The sequence below is a fragment of the Falco peregrinus genome, chromosome 3 (genome assembly GCF_023634155.1).
Source record: "Falco peregrinus isolate bFalPer1 chromosome 3, bFalPer1.pri, whole genome shotgun sequence".
Classification (NCBI taxonomy): domain Eukaryota; kingdom Metazoa; phylum Chordata; class Aves; order Falconiformes; family Falconidae; genus Falco; species Falco peregrinus.
In genome coordinates this window covers 62,834,059-62,851,933 of record NC_073723.1, presented here as the reverse complement: position 1 = coordinate 62,851,933, position 17,875 = coordinate 62,834,059, and the positions used below count along the sequence as shown (strand labels likewise).

General features: G+C 41.5%; 1 protein-coding gene across 1 annotated transcript in view; it reads right to left on the bottom strand.

The window, feature by feature from the left end:
• GNAL (G protein subunit alpha L) overlaps nucleotides 1-12,285 on the bottom strand; it is a 195,966-nt gene extending 183,681 nt beyond the window's left edge. The window contains 2 exon segments of the mRNA XM_055799779.1: nucleotides 11,698-11,731; nucleotides 11,733-12,285. Coding sequence (XP_055655754.1) covers nucleotides 11,698-11,731; nucleotides 11,733-12,146 — 448 coding nt within the window. The 5' untranslated portion in view covers nucleotides 12,147-12,285.
• Nucleotides 12,286-17,875: the final 5,590 nt, after the last annotated feature.

Below are 17,875 nucleotides of genomic sequence, written 5' to 3'. Positions count from 1 at the left end.
AATCATCAACTAGCTGCAGTATTGCTAATAAGGTAATAACATCCTCACAGGATCAGTAAACTTTTAGTCACTGATTAAAAGACACCACTGTGAATAATGCTAGCTTATCAAAAGACTGAAGTGTGGATGAGCAATAATGCTGGAGAACAACTCCCTAATAAGCATGGTCCAGTCAAATAATACTCTTCAATGAGCCACTGCAAGGTCACGTTTCTAGAAGCAGAGCACAAAGATTTTTATAGGCCAGTTTCAGAAAGACTTGGATGTACACTACTACTGAATTATCTGATGAACGAAGTAGAGAAAAAAAAAAGCCACCACAACAAGTGACAAAACAATTAATCCCAATGCTTCATCCAGGAAATATACACAAAAACACCATTAGAAGCTGGCACTGCCCACTTTGAGATGTTGGAAAGACAGCTCAGATAAGAGCAACAGGTGAAGAGCACAGTCAGCTTTTAAGGAATATTTTCCAGCCTGTCATCTTTCAAGTAATGGAATAACTACATGAGTTACAGCTACAAGCAAGCTGGAGAAAGCAAGGGTAATATGAATTCCATCCAAGCAGGAGCTGAAGCTGGTGGGTGGGACAGAGTGCATGTCCTATTCAGAACTGAAATATGGTCCTAAACAATAGTGCTGCTTGAACATTTGATACGGAGATTACCTTACCAACAGTCATGTTGAAATTCAAGAAATTTATTAGTTTAGAGCACAGAGACTACATAGATAGTCTAATGGAAAAAACTTAGTGGTCACTTTGCACTTTCAGTCTACGTATTCATAAATTCCTTAAGTCTGGTCCACTGTCTGGTTGCTTACCTCATGCTGATGAAGCAGCTACCAATACTAAAGTCTTTATCAGTTTAACTTTAGAGAGAACTTCATTAGGGGATAAAGGACTGAACTCAAAAGATGCTGTATATTCTTTTATTTGTCTGGGGGGTGGGTGTATTATTGTTTTGCTTTTTACATAGGATTGAGATTAATTCAGCATTTTTTTTGCATGTCAAGTAAACAGCCAGTTCAAATAAGTTTCTAATTACTCCTTTACCAGGGGTATCAGGATACAGAACACAAAGAGGGGAGGAAACAGCAGCAGAAATTCTTACTTTCACTTAAGTTTACCTGACCTGTAAAGAAACACAGAAGTGAGGTATTACAGGGAGGTTTTGCAGTCCCTTTAAAAGGACATCAAAGGAGGGGAGGAAAAAACCCAGCCATAAACCAGAAGAAAACTTTTGCTCTCAAACTCTTACTCCTTTAGCCATCCTAATCTTAGAGAAACCCTGTCATTAAGAAAAGGTGACATTTCAGTGGCAGTCAACATGGTAGGATGTACTGATGTTACGCTGTTTAAGCTTGAGAAGGTTATATGTTTGTTTTGCCCTGCACCTAATCTACATGTACTAGAACACCAGGTGCTGGAGAAGCTTGGCAGGCTGTGCCATTTCTCACACAGTCAATGCACAAAACCTCATGAAAACTGGTTGGTATTAAGGTGATTTGTCTCCCCTAAGAGCAGAACCAGGTATTAACACATGCCTGTTCTTAAGTGTTGTATAGGAAGGCAGACAATGTGTGAAATATCTGCTTGTTCTCAGAGCATCTGCTGGACCAGGAACACTAGCAGCGGCACTGGGCATAGCATGAAGCAGCATGAAAGACAGTCCCACCTCACCCCTGCCCACCCCCCAAACTCTTCCGTAACACGGTTATCTGAAAGGCTGTTTGACCTTTTACTACACTGCTTGAACTTTTCCTGACGTGTTAGAAAGTATTATTCGGTCTGGCAGATAGAACACGTATCTGTGAATACCTTTTAACCAAACAAGGACTATTGCTGAAACGGTCTTTGGAGTGGATTACTCTTGAGGTGATCCTCTCTACATTAAATTGCAAGAAGCTTCAAGTATCAGTGAACTATTACTTCCTTTTCAGCTTTTCCATGAAACAGTTTTCCTTCTACCTCTGGTAGGTCAGAGACATAGTTGACATACATCTGGAGCCAGAATCCACTGACAGAAGACAGTTCTGCATATAACAAGCCAAACACCATTGCAGGCATTTTTGTACTTCCCCACAGACTGATTCAGCATTCTCACCTCTATATATAGAGTTAAGAGGTAGAAGACCCTAGGAGTGAGTACATTGCCTCTGTAATTATTACTGTAATCTCCCCATTAAAAAAAAAAAAAAGCCAAAACAAAACCAACAACACACCAGCTGTACTGCTTCACTATTATTCAGGTTGGAAAGACACTACAGAACAAACAAGCTCATGAATCCAGATGTCACTGAGTAAAATAACAAAACCCGACAGAGCAGCGATGACATTTGGAACAGCCTTATACACCCTGGGTGTACCTGGAAACTCACAGAGGCATCAGAGGATTGCTACAGCCACTTATCTGAAAAGAAGGCATCAAGGAAGCACTAAATCAAGTGCAACTCTACGTTTCTGTATCAGTCTTTCATTAAGAGACAGTAAATGCTTCAGAGCACTGAAGAAATCACAGAAAGTGTAAGACTGTTCAAAATATTCTTAAAAGTGAGAAGAAAAATGTATTTACTAAAAGGAACACTGGGTGGCAATTATTTAAATGCAGTTTGTTATGCAGTCTTTCAAGTGCCAAAAGCTTTTGTTTCCCCTCCCAGTGCTATTTCATCTATAGGGACAATCTACATCAGTATGAACTTGAAGTTCAGTTCTGTTAAACATACAAAAGCCATCAGAATTTACATGAAAAAAGGATGGTTGGTTGGTTTTTTGTGCTCCCCCTCCACCCTAAAAGGTTTTGAGATTTCTATGTTTCTTTCAAATGTTAAGTCAAAGAAAGATCAACTATACAATCTGAACCAGAATTACTGTCTTGTAGTTCCCATCTGTTTTCCTTCATGGAAATATTTTCAAAGGATAAAAGCAAAACAGTTTCAATAGCTACTGTTCTGCATTAAGTCATACTCACAGGCCAGTAGACCCAATGAATAAAAGGATCTGAAAGTCATCTTAAGTTACAGTTGATCCTTAACAGAATTTTCCTGCTTGTTTATACAACAGTGACTAGGTTGCACAGCATCACGTGTAACAGTAGTGTACAAGGTTCTTAAGCACAGCTGAAGGAGAAAAAACTTATCTTGTACACATCAAGGATTTTCTTAGTTCAGTTTTAATATTAGGCAATTAAATGATTGGGGAAAGCAAACAATAAGAGACATAAATACTTTTCAGAGCATCTTCCCATTTAGAAAGCAGAAGACTTTTTTTTTTGTTAAAGAAACCCCACCAAACTCTTTAACCATACCTTCATAGATTATGAACAGGTTATTTTTGTCCTTTATATAAATTATTATGTTCTTCTGCATCTTAGGTTCATAGTTCGTATAAGACGACAAAAAAAAAAGTTTATCTTTGCAAAGGCTGGTGTATGTTAGAAGTGCTTAATATCTTGTTCATCTCTCTCTCCTAGAGAATGAATTGGACAAATACAGCAAGCTCAGAACAGGCAGAAGATAACACCAGAAGTCTGTGTTGTAATTCAAACATCCAGTGAGTCAAAGGATGACAAAACCCCAATCTTGTTACAGAATTCATTAGACTCGCCCTGTTCTTATGAATCTTTAAGCCCATGAGATGTGCCAGGATATAATCCAACCACAAACTCTTGAAGGCTGGTTTAACTCGCCTAGACTTTCCATGGCAACCTATTGCACTTTACAAGAACATCAGTGGTCATGTGTGCACACAGACACATGCATGCACCTATCTGAAAAAGCATCATTTAGAATAGAAAAGTATTCTTTCATCAACATGAAATGAATTCAAATGTGAAATATGCATGAGCGCTCTATTTCAAGAAAAAACCCCACAACTTGTTTGTGTTGTAGCTTAGTCTTCCATATGTAAGTTCAAGAAAACAAAGACGATTATGAAGGCACCGCCTAACACCATGCAGTGCATTCTGCATTTTTTTCAAGATCCAGAATGACCAGCTCTCCATAATTAACAGAACTGTAGCATAAGAGTTGGTAACATCTCCAGCAACATTCATGACAGTTTTTAATAAAAGGTTAGAGTTGCTTAATATAAATTACACTTGCACAGAAGAATAAAGATCCATGATCATCAACACTTTTGACACACTAACATAGCCTTCATTCTTCATGATGCAGAATCCTTTTTAATCCACACATGACAAGTTAAATACAGAGCATATTACATGTATCAAAAAGTAATTGTTTTCAAATAATTAAAAAAAAAAAAAAGAGGCCTTGAGGGTGGGGAAATGACACCCACAGAAAGCAAGGGCTCAATTTATTGTCAGATTTTTATTACAGATGTTTTTCAGCCTGTTCCTTACCTCCATTACATATACTAACCCAAGGCACAGAAAGAACTTTCTCCTTTTCTGCAGCTTCTGAAGACCAACTAGATGATTTGCTTGAACTGATTGCTGAGAAAAGCTTCATTTTTGCCCTTTCTAAGAATGAAGTCATCCTAAAAAAACAGCCAAAATTGTATTGCCTATCATTGATAAAACAAAAGGCCTTTAAGTTTTTTTTGCTTATTTTAAATACTTGGGGAGGAAAAAAACATCCCACCCTTCCTATTTTTAAACAGCTTTATAACCTCCAAAATGCATGTTGTTCCCACGTGGTGTAAATTCTTGGCTAAAATAAAGTTAAGAATAACAGCATAGAAATTAAAATACAACCTGGATTTGGCTTGCTAAGTAATGGTATTTTAGGAAAGACTTGATTTATTATTCTTGAAACCTAACATTACTTTAAATTCTTTATATAAACTTAAGTTTGAAGAATTATAAATAAAAGTGTTTAAGAATAAACAAATGTAAAATGAGAAAGCAATTCAAGTTTGACTTCAAAAAGACATCAGTTAAGATCTTCCACTACAGGTGACTGATGTTATGCCTTATGTTACAGACATTAATTGGCAGGTTTTTTCAGTCTTTTGCATGTCAACACAGAAAAAGAAAAAAAAAAAATCTATTCTAGTCCCAAACAGCATGTCCTTCCTTCTTCATACAGCTTATCTAGTGAGGCTTTGAGTCCTTAAACTTTAAATTAATATTCATGTGCAGACAAATCACGAGAGACAGGAGTTTCACATACAGCTACGCAGTGCTACAGAGATAATATGAAATACTGCTGGTCAGTATTTACCTAACATGCTCATCCACTTTTGGAAAAGGCATAAATACAACATGCACAGGCCAGGTATGAGGCTGCCTTTCTTCCAGACCCTGCACTCCTGCGTATTTTAAAAGCAAACAAACCAACCACCCAGCCTTATTGTTTTATGATATCATCAATCAGAAGAAAACATGCAAAGTGTTAAAAAAACTAAACCAGTTGTAAGACAAAGCTTATGCCCATAAAGTGAAAGATGTGTTGATGACTGTAGCACAACAAACACCTCACAGGGTGGAACAACTATGCAAGGCTGTAAATCTTAACCACAACTGGATGATTTTAACTATCTACAGAAGCCTGGTTTTATTAAGAACATAGTAAGTAATAACTATTGGTATTTTCCATCTCTAAAAATAGATCTGCATCTTCAGTGAAAGACAGCTTTAAATCTCTCCGGGACCATGGTGACAGTCAATGGGCTGAACAACATCTGCTCTGTTTTACTAACCTGTTCAATTCATTAAGTGTCTACTCAAAGAAGAGCCTCTTACTAGACATTACAAAAGATCCAAACCACACAGAACTTAAGAAATTACTGAAAGGTATAGTGGTCAAGACTTCCCCAATGCAAAATAGTAACTCAGAAGTTTCTATCCATTCTAGCAGAGGGTAAGCGACAGCTCTGTTATCTTACTTGCATCATTTTGTTTCTCTACTATTATTCAGAGGTTCGTGGAGAAGAACCATTTTTTCACCTTTCAGCAAGAGCACAAAGTTTCTAGAACAGTCTATCAAATAAGTTAAAGTAAGCAGAGTGAGGGCCAGGTTCCCCCACCCCCAGCTCAGCCACACTGTTGGATTAAAAAGAAAAGAAGAAAGATTTTTTTTTAAAAATTAATTTCTAAGCTCAATTGGTATCCAACTTGAAAAGTAAGTTGAAGGAAGCCATGATTTCAGGGGAAAAAAACCCCAACCAACAACAAAAACACCCCCACCCCCAGTATGTATTTCCCCAAATTTGTATAGCTTCACTGTGTCAAAGATGCTAAAATGAAAAAAAAAAACCAAAAAGGCAACAACCAGACAAACAAAAAACCCCACCACAATGTAACTATGATTTATACAATTATCTTGGAGGTTGAAAAAAATATCCTAAGATTCTGTCAAGGAATGCCAAAGGGCTGGCAACGTAAGAAACACTGGGTGTGGGGCTGGCCAGTGGAAAGGGATGAACATGGAAACAAAGTTTCAAAATGTACTTCTAAACTGGGAAAAGAAAAGGCATGGAGAAAGGGAAAACAAATGTGCAAATCTGGAAGTTTTACGTGCTCTTCAAAATTTCTGCAGTTGAGAAGTTGTAATGGTAATGGAAGCTTAAAATGACAAAGATACTAGCATAGCTTGCTTAATTAAGACACTATGTTACAATAAGCATTTGTGGAATACACACCAATATATAGAACTTGCCTAATAACTCAAAGTTCATATTGCCTAAGTAACAGCTGCAGAACCCACCCTTGCACAGCAGTTGGAGTGTCCCAGCACTGCTACACTAATAAAAAGTGTATTTTTTCTAAAATATTTATTAAAAAAATAAGCAAAATTAATCAAAGAAAGGAAAGTAGTTAGAACAGCTAAATGTGGGCTAAATGCAATGTCGGCAATCTACAGAATGAAGAAGAGCTAAGTGTTTTAAATCAGGGATTGCTTTCAGTACACTTAAAAAACACCCCAAAGTTAAGAACTAATTCTAATAGGTCCTGATGACTTCTATCTACTGGTTTCCTTATTTGTAAGGAGTACATATACCACTTCATACAATGCCATAAGCTACAACAAAAGCAGAAGACTGTTTGGAAAGATACACAAATGATGCAAAGGATTAGGGATTATAAAACCCATTTACTTTATTACATTGGTCAGTATTTGCAGCCCATTATTTCAAACTCCTGAAAATATCGGATTCTACCAATTATATATCCATTACCTACACGCTAGAACTACCTGGCTGTGCGGGATCCTAAATCCATCAGCACAAACCAACAAGTTTTTCTGTAACGACGGGATAGGCATATACCGGATGCGACACCCTGGAATACAAGCGAAGGTTACAGACCAGGGAGGGCATCACCTCTGATGCTAACAGAAATACACCCCAAGCACACAGCCTTATGCAGGCACATGGGAAGTATCAGCACATCAAGCTAAACTAAATTTGGGTATTTATCAATAAGCATGAGTTGGCACTATATAAAAATTAAAATTGAAGTTATTTTTTAAATAAAATATATTCAGTTTAGTTTTAATACTAGAAATTGGTTTGAGGATGAAAAACTTATGGCTTTACTGATACAGCACAGAGACTGCAATTTTAGTCTAAATGCCACTGTCAGAGCAGAAGTCTTTTTTGCAACAGTTTAATCCTGACAATGGTCAACAGGCATGTAGTTAAGAAAATAAAACCATGGTAAAGCATTACTTCTGTTATACTCCTCTGAGCTTTCAGGGGTCTACTGCTTAGGAACTCCCCAAGCTTGACAAGGCATCTTTGTATCCGATTTCCATGAATTCAGGGAAGCTATGTTTCTTCTTAAGTTTTATACGCTTTTGTACATAAACATAACCAAACATGTCTAAATTTCACTATCAAGTCAATACTTAATATCATGCAAGCAGCTACAGTACCTTTTAAGTGAAGAAAATCACTATCTCCCTATTTTCTCTCCTTCAATCCCTATATCATTACTTTCAGTTTCTGTTGAACAGGAAAGCTTTCACGCCCAGTACTTTCAGTTTCAGCTTAGCAGGGAAGTACATAAGAATGAGTTATACTTGAGAGTTATCTGAAGTTAGGATAGCAACCAGGAGTCTGGGGAAATGGAAAAAACCAGGAGGCAGGGGAGAGTAGAAGACAACAGCTGTCTAGGAAAAAAGATTATGTCTATCTATGACTTCAACATTACATGAGCCTTAATTACACCACAATGGTTAGCACTTTTTTTAAGCCAATCCCACTTCCCCCCACTGACTCCCAAAATACGAGCTTAATATATGAGACTGGAAATGAGCATTTAAATTGCTTCTGTAAAGTGATTTGCAATGTTTGTACAGTTTCTAGGAAATAAGCAGCTAAAACAGTCTTGTAGAAGACTGTGTTTGCAGTTCCCTGGAAAAAGAAAAACAAAAACAAAAAGACCAAACAGGAAACAATACAGAAACCAAAGCTACAAGACTGACCAAGCCCTGTAAATCTGTGCAATAAATATGTATGCTTAAAAACAGCATTTAAAATTTTTTCTCATTTCAGGCTCAGCAAAAGCATCCTAAGAACTCTGCACAGATTAACATTGTCGCTTATAAAAGTAAAAGATTTTTTTAAAAAAATGCAAATAATAACAGAGCACAGTAATCAATCCAAGGTTTCCAGTCCTTTCTGCCCTTTTTGAAGTGGACATTAAGCAAGAAACAGGCAATTGCAGTGGAAAGCAAGTTTCCATTTTATGTAAGTTCATAAGAGGAAAAACAAACCCTAACTGCGTCTGCTGTTATTCCAGCGTACCATTAAAGCCCCTACATGACAGTTACAGCCACCTGATACAGATACACGTATTTATGTGGGAGGCACACACAGAGAACTGATCCCAAGGACTTACTGCACACCCCCTTTCTCACAATTACTGGTTATGACAAAACACATTAAGTGTTTCCAAATGTAGGCTAGGGGGAGTGTCAAAACATCATGTGCACCGGGAGACATTAGTTGGGGGAAAGCTGTGACAGGCAAGAACATGTTCTTAGAGAGTATTTACCAACATACACTAAAAAAAGCCTTAGAGACTTTATAATATTTTGGTAACTTACATGCACAGCTCATCACAAAGCTAATTGTTTTCATTTGACATAATAAAAGGAGAATTGGTGTGCTTTTAAGGAAAGGTCATTTTCCAACATTTATAGAAGTTTCTCTTCTAATACACTACTTATTTAGAGACTCTAGAGATTATATTAGTGTTCTTATACTTGTGTATTTGTTTGTATACCCTTTGATATCTAATAGTAGCTCTTTAAAACGTACACTGTGTTTTCCTCTAAAAATTTCTACAATACCCTCTAAACTTGCCCCAGTTCATGTACCAGACATACAAGGACAAACCAAAATTAAGCTATTATTTACAGACTTGTATTTAAAAGAACAAACAAAGCCTACATCAATGCTGTTGCTCAACTTTGTTTATTATGTTGACTGTGTTCTGCTGTCACTGTATTCACCATTTCCCCTCTGCTATGCATTTCCTCCATGTTGATCTACAAAAATATCCCTCCTCTCTCTAGCAAAGGTATGCTTTTTAGTTGCACTCTCTAAGGAAGACCTTAGGAACAGTGATACAGTTATTTACCATCAGAAATCCTATAAAATATCAAGCTGATAATATTCTTTATTCTAAAGGACCTTTGTATACATCCTAAATCTTTTCCTCTATGCAAGACTGAAACAGACTACGTTGTACAATGCAGTTTTGCTTTACTCATCTGACAAACCCTTCCCCATTCTAAATATTATTCTTTTATTTAGAGCAGCATTTCCACTTCTTTGCAAACAGCATCACAAAGCACCTGCAGCTCTTCCTACATGCAAATCAAACATTAATGTCAGGCCCTGATCTGCCAGGGCTGAAACAATAATCCAGCGTTTCCTCCCTGCGATATGGAGATCAAGAGAGTATTCTGTGATCAGGACACAGATTTAATACAAAATTCAATGCAGAGGGTCTTAGGAGTTTTGAGTTTCTTTCAGATGCCAAGGGTCAGAGACGGTTTATTTTTCAAATTGTATTTTTTCTGAACAGATGTTTACTGCTCTGGTTTGCTATGACAACCACCCATGTTATAGACTACACACAGTATCTATTTGTTAGGATCCTTTTGTTCAAGCAATTACATCGCTCTCTAGAGGAAGACTACCAACCAGTATCTTTGCTTTCTTGTAGCCATACTGGTCAAAACACACTTTCAGAGGTTACAGGAAGAAAAACCTTTTTAAAATATGCTTTTTTAATGGAATATTACTGTAACAGTTGAAGTATCAGAAGCAATGTTTTACAAAGAATATTACTAATTCCATGGACTAGGAATTACATCTTCTTCCTCTTACTGGCCCTACTGGTATCCTACAGGCCGGTATTTCATGGGAAATAATAAAGCCCATAATTTGTTTTTTAGACTTGGAGCACTACAGTTCTGGCAAACATTGCTTAGACCTTTTGTGCACTGCCATATTTCGTATTTTCTCCTCCCCTCACCTACCAACAGGAATGAAGGAATCCAATAGCATGGAAATACAGCTTTATAAAGACAGACGTAGGACTGCCTGAAACCTGGAAGGCACGTAGATACCCACCAAAACTCCACACCATGCAACTTTCTGAAAAAACTCAAAGCAATCTAATGCAAAAGCAAATCAGTATTTTCACACTAACAGAACACAGAGATTATGACCATTTCACTAAGAGGCCAAATAAGCCCTCTGCTCAGACCATAAAAAAAAAAAAAAAAAAAAAAAAGCCCTGCAGTATGACTGTTCTGTTTCCTGCAGGAAATGAGATGCTTGTATTAGATACCCCTGTGGTTTTCATACTGTAAATGTATCAGCTGGTACAAATCCTCCGAGAGGACTATTAACTAATGCTTAGAAAGAGCAGTGGCAACAGCAGACCACACGTAGCACCTCAGAGAAGAGGGGACAAAAGCTGACAAGCCATCCCTAAAAAATTCGAGGGCCAGCAGCTGAAAAACACATCTTCTAGTAGAGGCGATGTCTGCAAGGAACAGACATACCCACACCCGCTTTATTTCCCCTTACACCGCTCACTCCTTTCTTAAATAAGGAGCCTATTGCTCATCAACACTCCTCACTCGGGAGCCACAAGCCCATACTACCGCCGCTCATTAAACCACCCCTGGTTACGCACGGCAGCGGTGGATCATCCACCGGCTAACACATCTTATGCATGGCCATTTTCCCTCCTTTCTACTATGGTTTTGTTTGCTGGGTTTTTTTTTTGTTGTTGTTGTTGTTGTTGGTTTTTTTTAACGTTTCCGAGTCGCTCGGGCGCTAACACCCCCCGGCCGAGGCGGCCCCCGCTCGGGGCCCAGCGCCTCGCCCCCGGAAGACCCCGCTGCTCCCCCACCGCACCGCTCCCGCCCGGCGGCCTGGGTGGAGCCGCTCGCCCTCGCAGGACAAGCGCCGATGGCGTTCTCCATTGCAAACCCACTGCTAGGGCCAGAAGGGGGAAGGAGAGAAGAAGGGGAGGAGGAAGGGAAAGAAGGTGTAAACCTGTCTGGGAAGAGCCCGGGGACGGAGGCGGCCGGGGGGGCGGGAGGGCAGCCCGGGGGGCGCAGCGGAGAGACAAAGGAGGGATGGAGGGCGCCCAAGGAAAACGGGGGAAGCCGGGGAGGGGGCGCTGCACGGGAGCCCCGCGGCACCTGCCCGCCCCGGCACACGCCCCGCGCACACACACGGCTCCGTGCACACACACGTACCCAGCAGCAGCAGGCGGTGCGTCTGCTTGTACTCCCCGCTTCTGCTCCTTGAGCGCCCGGTCGATGCTCTTGCTGACTTTCCTCGCCTCCTTCTCCGCCTCCCGCTCCTCCAGGCGCAGCTTCTCCCAGGTTCTCTGCAGCGCCGGCGGCTGGTGCAGCGCCTGCTGTCGCGCCGCCTTCCCCCCGCCGCCCGGGCCGCCGGCCTTGGGCAGCGGCGGCCGCTCGGGGGCCGCCCCGTTACCGCCGCCGTTCTGCAGGAGCAGCGGCGGCCCGTCCGCCTCCCCGCCGGGTTTACCGCCGGGCCGGAGCGGGGCGCCGAGCGGCTGCGGGGCGGCGTGAGGCTCCGCCGGCGCTTCGGGCTCCGAGGCGGCGCCGGCGCTGGAGATGGAGCCGCCGCCACCGCCGGCGTCGCCGAAGAGCCGCGGGCGCAGGCTGTAGCAGAGCCCCATGGCTCGGTGCCCCCGCCGGGGACGGGCTCTGGCGCGGCGGGGTTGGCCTCAGCGCTTCCCGCCGGCCCTACGCGCCGGGAAGGCGGCGGCGGGCGGGGAAGGGGCGCCGCGGAGCCCCTCACGGCCCCGCTGGGCCATCTTGCATTTTCCTCCCCGGGCGGCGGCAACGGCTCCTCAGCGCCGATCACCTGACACCGAGCTGCCACCGCCGGGTCCACTTTACCGTAAATACCCCAGCGCCAGCCCACCGCGCAGCGCCGGGCGCCGGCGGGGGAAGGGCGGGGGCACGCCGCCCGCCCCGCCACACAGGCGCACGCACGTTCGCAGCTCCCTCCCCACAACCGGCTCCGCCGTCCCCTCACGCCACCCCGCCCGGTGGCCGCCTGCCCGCGTCGGAGGGGCGAGCGTGTCCCGGGCTGTGGCGGAGCAGGCAGGTTCCCGCGCCGCGCGCAGGCGGGGAGACCCTCGCCCCCCCGCTGCCCGCACCGTCCGCCCGCCTCGCCTCCTCCCTGCAGGGGCCGCCGGGCCGCCCGCGTGAGGCGCGGGAGCTGCGCACCAACCCCCGGCGGCACGGGGTGGCCGCCCGCGGAGGGGCAGCCCAGGCCTAAGCCCCCGACGGGCAGCCTTTACCCCGGCACCCTCGGGGAGAAGCCGAGGCCTCGGCCTCTCGCAGAGGGGACCCCTGAGGGTGGCGGCAGCCCGGGGAGAGGCCGAGGCAGCCCCCGCCAGCCTGCCGTCCTCACAGCTACAACAGGGATTTCAGCCCCTGTACACACAGGCGGCTCCTCGCCCACATGCTGACTAACGGTGCTGTGGGAGGAATGCTTTGGGTGCAACGGCAGGAGAAAATAACAGGCGATGCTGGGGTTTGCTGGCTCTCAGCGTTGGCAACACTAGTACTCCGGCAGCGCGCTGCTGTGGGCCATGGAGGGAAGGCTGGTGCTTGGAGTCAGCCTGTTCAGAGGCAGCGGCAGCCCGCCCTCCTCACAAGAGGTCCTGGACAAATTCAGGCTACTCTGAATGTGTCTCGAATGGGCTCTCCTGCTTCATCCATCTCCATGTTCTTCATCATCTCAGCAGTCTTTTTTGGGGGGCATGTGGCTGCTGGATGAAACGGTGTGTCCTTCAGTCTTAAAGCAAAGGTTGTGCCATATGTTCACAGTTATGATTGACGTATACCTTAGCATAGTTTAGAGTCTTAACTTCAGTAATATCCACTGCATTCATCAACCTCTTTATTCACGCAGCGTCTCTTCAGATTCTGCAATGACCCTGTTGTATTAGGTCGTTGGTTTTGTCTCCCAGGTTTTTCCAGTGACCAGTACTATATTAATAGATGCTGCTATTTATACACCGCTGTATGAAGAAATGAAGGGAGGTGCAAGTCCTATGTTTCTTTATGGTGAATGAATTAAAGCAAATTTGCCACAGTTTTTAGTTTCTGGATGTGGGAACCAGAATTGGTTTTGTGACAGATCTATTCATGTCAAATGCTTTAGCGAATGTCCTTTAAAATATGTGTTTACCAGGCAGTGAGTTGTGCACTAACATTCACTGGGAAAGAAACCTAACACCCTGCATTAGCATGAAATAAATAGATGCCTTTTAACTGAAAGCATCAACTGTCTGTGATTGCACCGCACAAAGGAAATTTTGCCAGTGAAAATACTAGCAGGATCCAGCACACTGTAGATGTTGTTCACTTATACTCTTCAAAACGCTTACCAACTATTTGGACAGATGCCTTGGCTCCGAGAAGAGCATCCAATAGCTGTTGCTTCACTGTATGGTTTAATACATGATTATATAGTGTCCTGGTTGCAACGTTCTTGCAAAATGTATAAGCAGTTGCATCACAGCAGAGGATGTTTCACCACATTTGCAGCACTGCTGTGTCTTGACTGAAAGCTTTTATGGGTGATGAGGATATACCATCTCTTCGGTTGTGAGTGAACAATTTGAACTTTCAGCTGAAAACAGAGCAGGAATTTGGATAAGCAGAATCTAAATGTTCAATCTGGACTGAATAGCCGAGATCACGGGATTAGTGGCTGTACACTTTTCAGTGTAATTGGATCTTGTAAGAGAATTTGCTACTCATCCAACAATTACAGTAAAAAACATGAAAAAAATACCAAAGTAATGGTGAAAGTTAGGAAGTTACTATTTGGGGCCCAAATGTCGATGCGCATACTTAGTTTTGTGAAGGTGTTTCTTAGAGCTCGGTACACACAACAACATTTGCAGAATCATGAGCTGCTATCCAAATAGTAAGAGAAATGCCATAAGGTGGCCAAATTAGTTCAGATTACATAAAATATCTCCTAATAAAGTGTTCCTGGGCATGTAAAGCATATGCTTAGTGAGTAACAAGGAAGGTGAGTGATATATTCAGGGTTACAGAGGAGGCCTGGCAGAATATGCACTGTAAAATGACATGCTTTATGAATAACTTTGAAATAGCAGCCAATGTAATAACAACTATGGATAGGTATCATCCCTGAAAAACAGACCACTCAGCCAAACACCGATGTAGATACTCTACCTTATAAAATGCCAAACCAAGTATGTCCATTGAACGATCCTTCAGTGACCTACAAGAGCAAATTTGGACTTGAGGGAGAAGTATTTTTACTTTTGGTTTTATAACTTCTAATAAAGAACAATAAGCAGCCTGTCTTCTTTCTTTCCCCAGAGAAATTGTGATCATCACTACTTCTGGATTGCTGTGGACTGGGATTTTCAAGAATCTAAAGTGAGAAAGTCAGTATGATGCAGTTTTCTGATACAAATACTCTTTGGAGAATCTTTCATGGAACAGTGTTCAACATTTTCTAAGGTTAGTCATCCAAATCAGAGCTTAACGACTGGCTTATTTTTTCCATGATACAAATGATGAAACCTATGATTCTCATTATGTTAGCTGAAATTAGAATCATAGAATCATAGAACAGCCCGTGTTCATAGAACAACTGATGATAAAAGACCCTGAAAGATATCCCTTGAAAGATCATTTGGTCCAACCTTTCATGAGAAAGGTAGCCTAGATGATATTATCTAGCACCGTGTCCATTTGCATCTTGAAAACCTCCAGCAATGGGGACTCTACCACGTTCTTGGGGAAATTGTTCTAGTGAATGATTGCTCTCACTGTAAAAAATGTTTCTTATATCAAGATGAAATCTCTTCTGGTACAATTTGCACTCGCAGCCCCTTGTCTTCTCCATGTAGTTCCTTGTGGTTCTCTTCCTCTTTGTATCTGCCCTTTAAGTACAAGAATACTGTCATGAGGTCCCTCTCAAGCCTTCTCTTCTCCAGGGAGAAGAGAAGGTGCCTCCTGAGCCTTCCCCATGGAGAAGAGACCTCCTTCAAACTCCTCATGGGCCAGGTTCTTCAGCCCTTTGGTCATCTTTGTCGCCCTCTTTTGGACCTTATTCAGTCTGTCCACATCTTTTTTGAATTTAAGCTGGTTTTTGATTCTTGCTTTTGATGTATAGTTCCACCTAAGAAATAAGGAATTCGATGTGGTTTCCAATCATATGCAGCAGCTAGGTATGCCCACAAGATGGCTCTACTTACTTCAAGGAGTAATACAATTTAATAAGTAAATCTATAAATATTTTTGCTATGAAGAAGCGTTTTTACTGTTTGAATTTTATGCATTTCTTGAAGACTTATATGCAAATACTTTGTAATCTTTTTCTGGTCTTATAATAATTTTGATTTAACAATAGACTCCTATACTATGTAGCTTTTTGAGATTCATAGTGTTCCAAATTTTAACCAAGAGACGAGTGTTTGTGAGCAAACTCAAACAAATGTAGTAACTGCAGTTGCCTTGAAAATGTAACTGTGTGGATGAAAGAGACCCTAGTTAAATGGATATGTAAGAAGTTTGATTAAGCAAGAATCTTAAAGGCAAGGAGGAGATTTCCTGGGGCTGGACATCTGTTTGTCTTCTTGTTGTTCTGATTAATCCCTGTAATAAGGTGAATAAGTTTATCCATATTCTGACTACAGGTTTGCTTTATTGTTTTTCTGTATCTTGGTCAGAATAATACTATGAATTCAGAAACTATAAATTCAGAGCCGACACTGGAATATTTCACCATCCCTGGAGCTGTTTAAAAAACATGTAGATGTGGTGCTTAGCGACATAGTTTAGTGGTGGACTTGGCAGTCCTGGGTTAACAGTCGGACTTGATGATCTCAAAAGTCTTTTCCAACCTAAATAACTCTATGAGTCTATGATTCTATATTAGTTCTAAATGATTTTGATATTTTTTTCCTCAAGATTTTTCAGGACCTCAGTGAGGGTTAGTGAAAATGTTACAAGGTTTTTGGGCGTATTAAGGAGGAAAGCAACACAATAGAAGAAAAAAAACCCCCAAGAACAAAAATCCCCACCAGAGAAATGTTCTGTGTCAAACACTAGGTATTTGCAAAACTTCTGAGGTTAATTTTCGTCGTGGATAAACGGTCTAGGATGTACTCAGCTTCCATCAGATGATGAACATCTCTTACCTTCTTTGAAAGGCATTTGTCAAAACCTATTTGCTTCTTGTGGGATGAATACTATTATTTTTGTTCTTAAGGTTTATAATAAGCACTAAACTGTATACATAGTGTGCCTTTACCTCCCTAGTGTATCACTGCTGGTACGTGGGAAAAGGAAAATACTGTTCTTTGATACATGCTTTGCTCCCTAGAGGCTGGAATCTATGTTGCTGATAGAAAGCCTACCAGTAAGCTCAGCTACACTAACAAATCTTGTCTGTGTGAAATGCATGGAGATTAAATCAGCCTCCTGACTTCCTGAATATCTCAGGAAGTCCAAAGACAGAAGACTAGAATAAAACTGTATCTTTTTCCTTGGTCTTGTCTTTGAGAGATACCCTAAACCTGCAGTGTAGTTTCCTTCCTTGGGGCTTGAAAAGCTTTGTATTTCTGTATTGTGTGTGAATGCACTAGCTGCCTTTCCTCTCCAAGCAATTTACAGCATACCCCAGGATTTATAACTTCTCCATCCTATAGTGTCTCCTTCCCAACAAAATCTACAGAGCTATGATCTCCAGAAGGAAAAATTAGCTTCACAATTTACCTTGATATTAGTATTTTAAATACTACTAGTTTAGGGAGTCAATTTTAACTGGTAAATTGATGCACTCACCTGGTGCTTCCTAGACCTGTGGAAATCTCAGCTACATGAATCCCACAAATTATTTTAAGCTCATTCTTTACAGCTTCTGCTTTGTTTCACTGATAGATAAATAAATAAAAAAACATATAGGCAAATTATTGTGGAGTACAGTGAGCCCCTTCTGTAACACACAGAGACACAATAAATATAATATAATGCCTCTGTTTTCACAGAATAACTCCAACCTTCACCACCAATTTTATATGCCACTTTTACTAGTTGCTTGAAGATTCTTAAAGTGGGACCAAAATAAGGCTTACAGTGGGAATTCAGTTGCAAATGTAATAGTTGTAGAACAACAGTTATCCAGATCTAATTTTATCAAATCATCTATCACTCATCACCATGGTATTATTTTGTGCCTTGTCATATCTGTTGGTGATAACAGTAAAACAATTTGCCACTTCTTTTTGGAGAGCCTCTTTCATATAAATACTGTAAACAATTTGGCAGCTCTTAAAGCGAGATTTTTATTTGTTACCGATGATAAAAGAATGAAGGATTTAGGTTTTTTAAAAGTGGGATCATT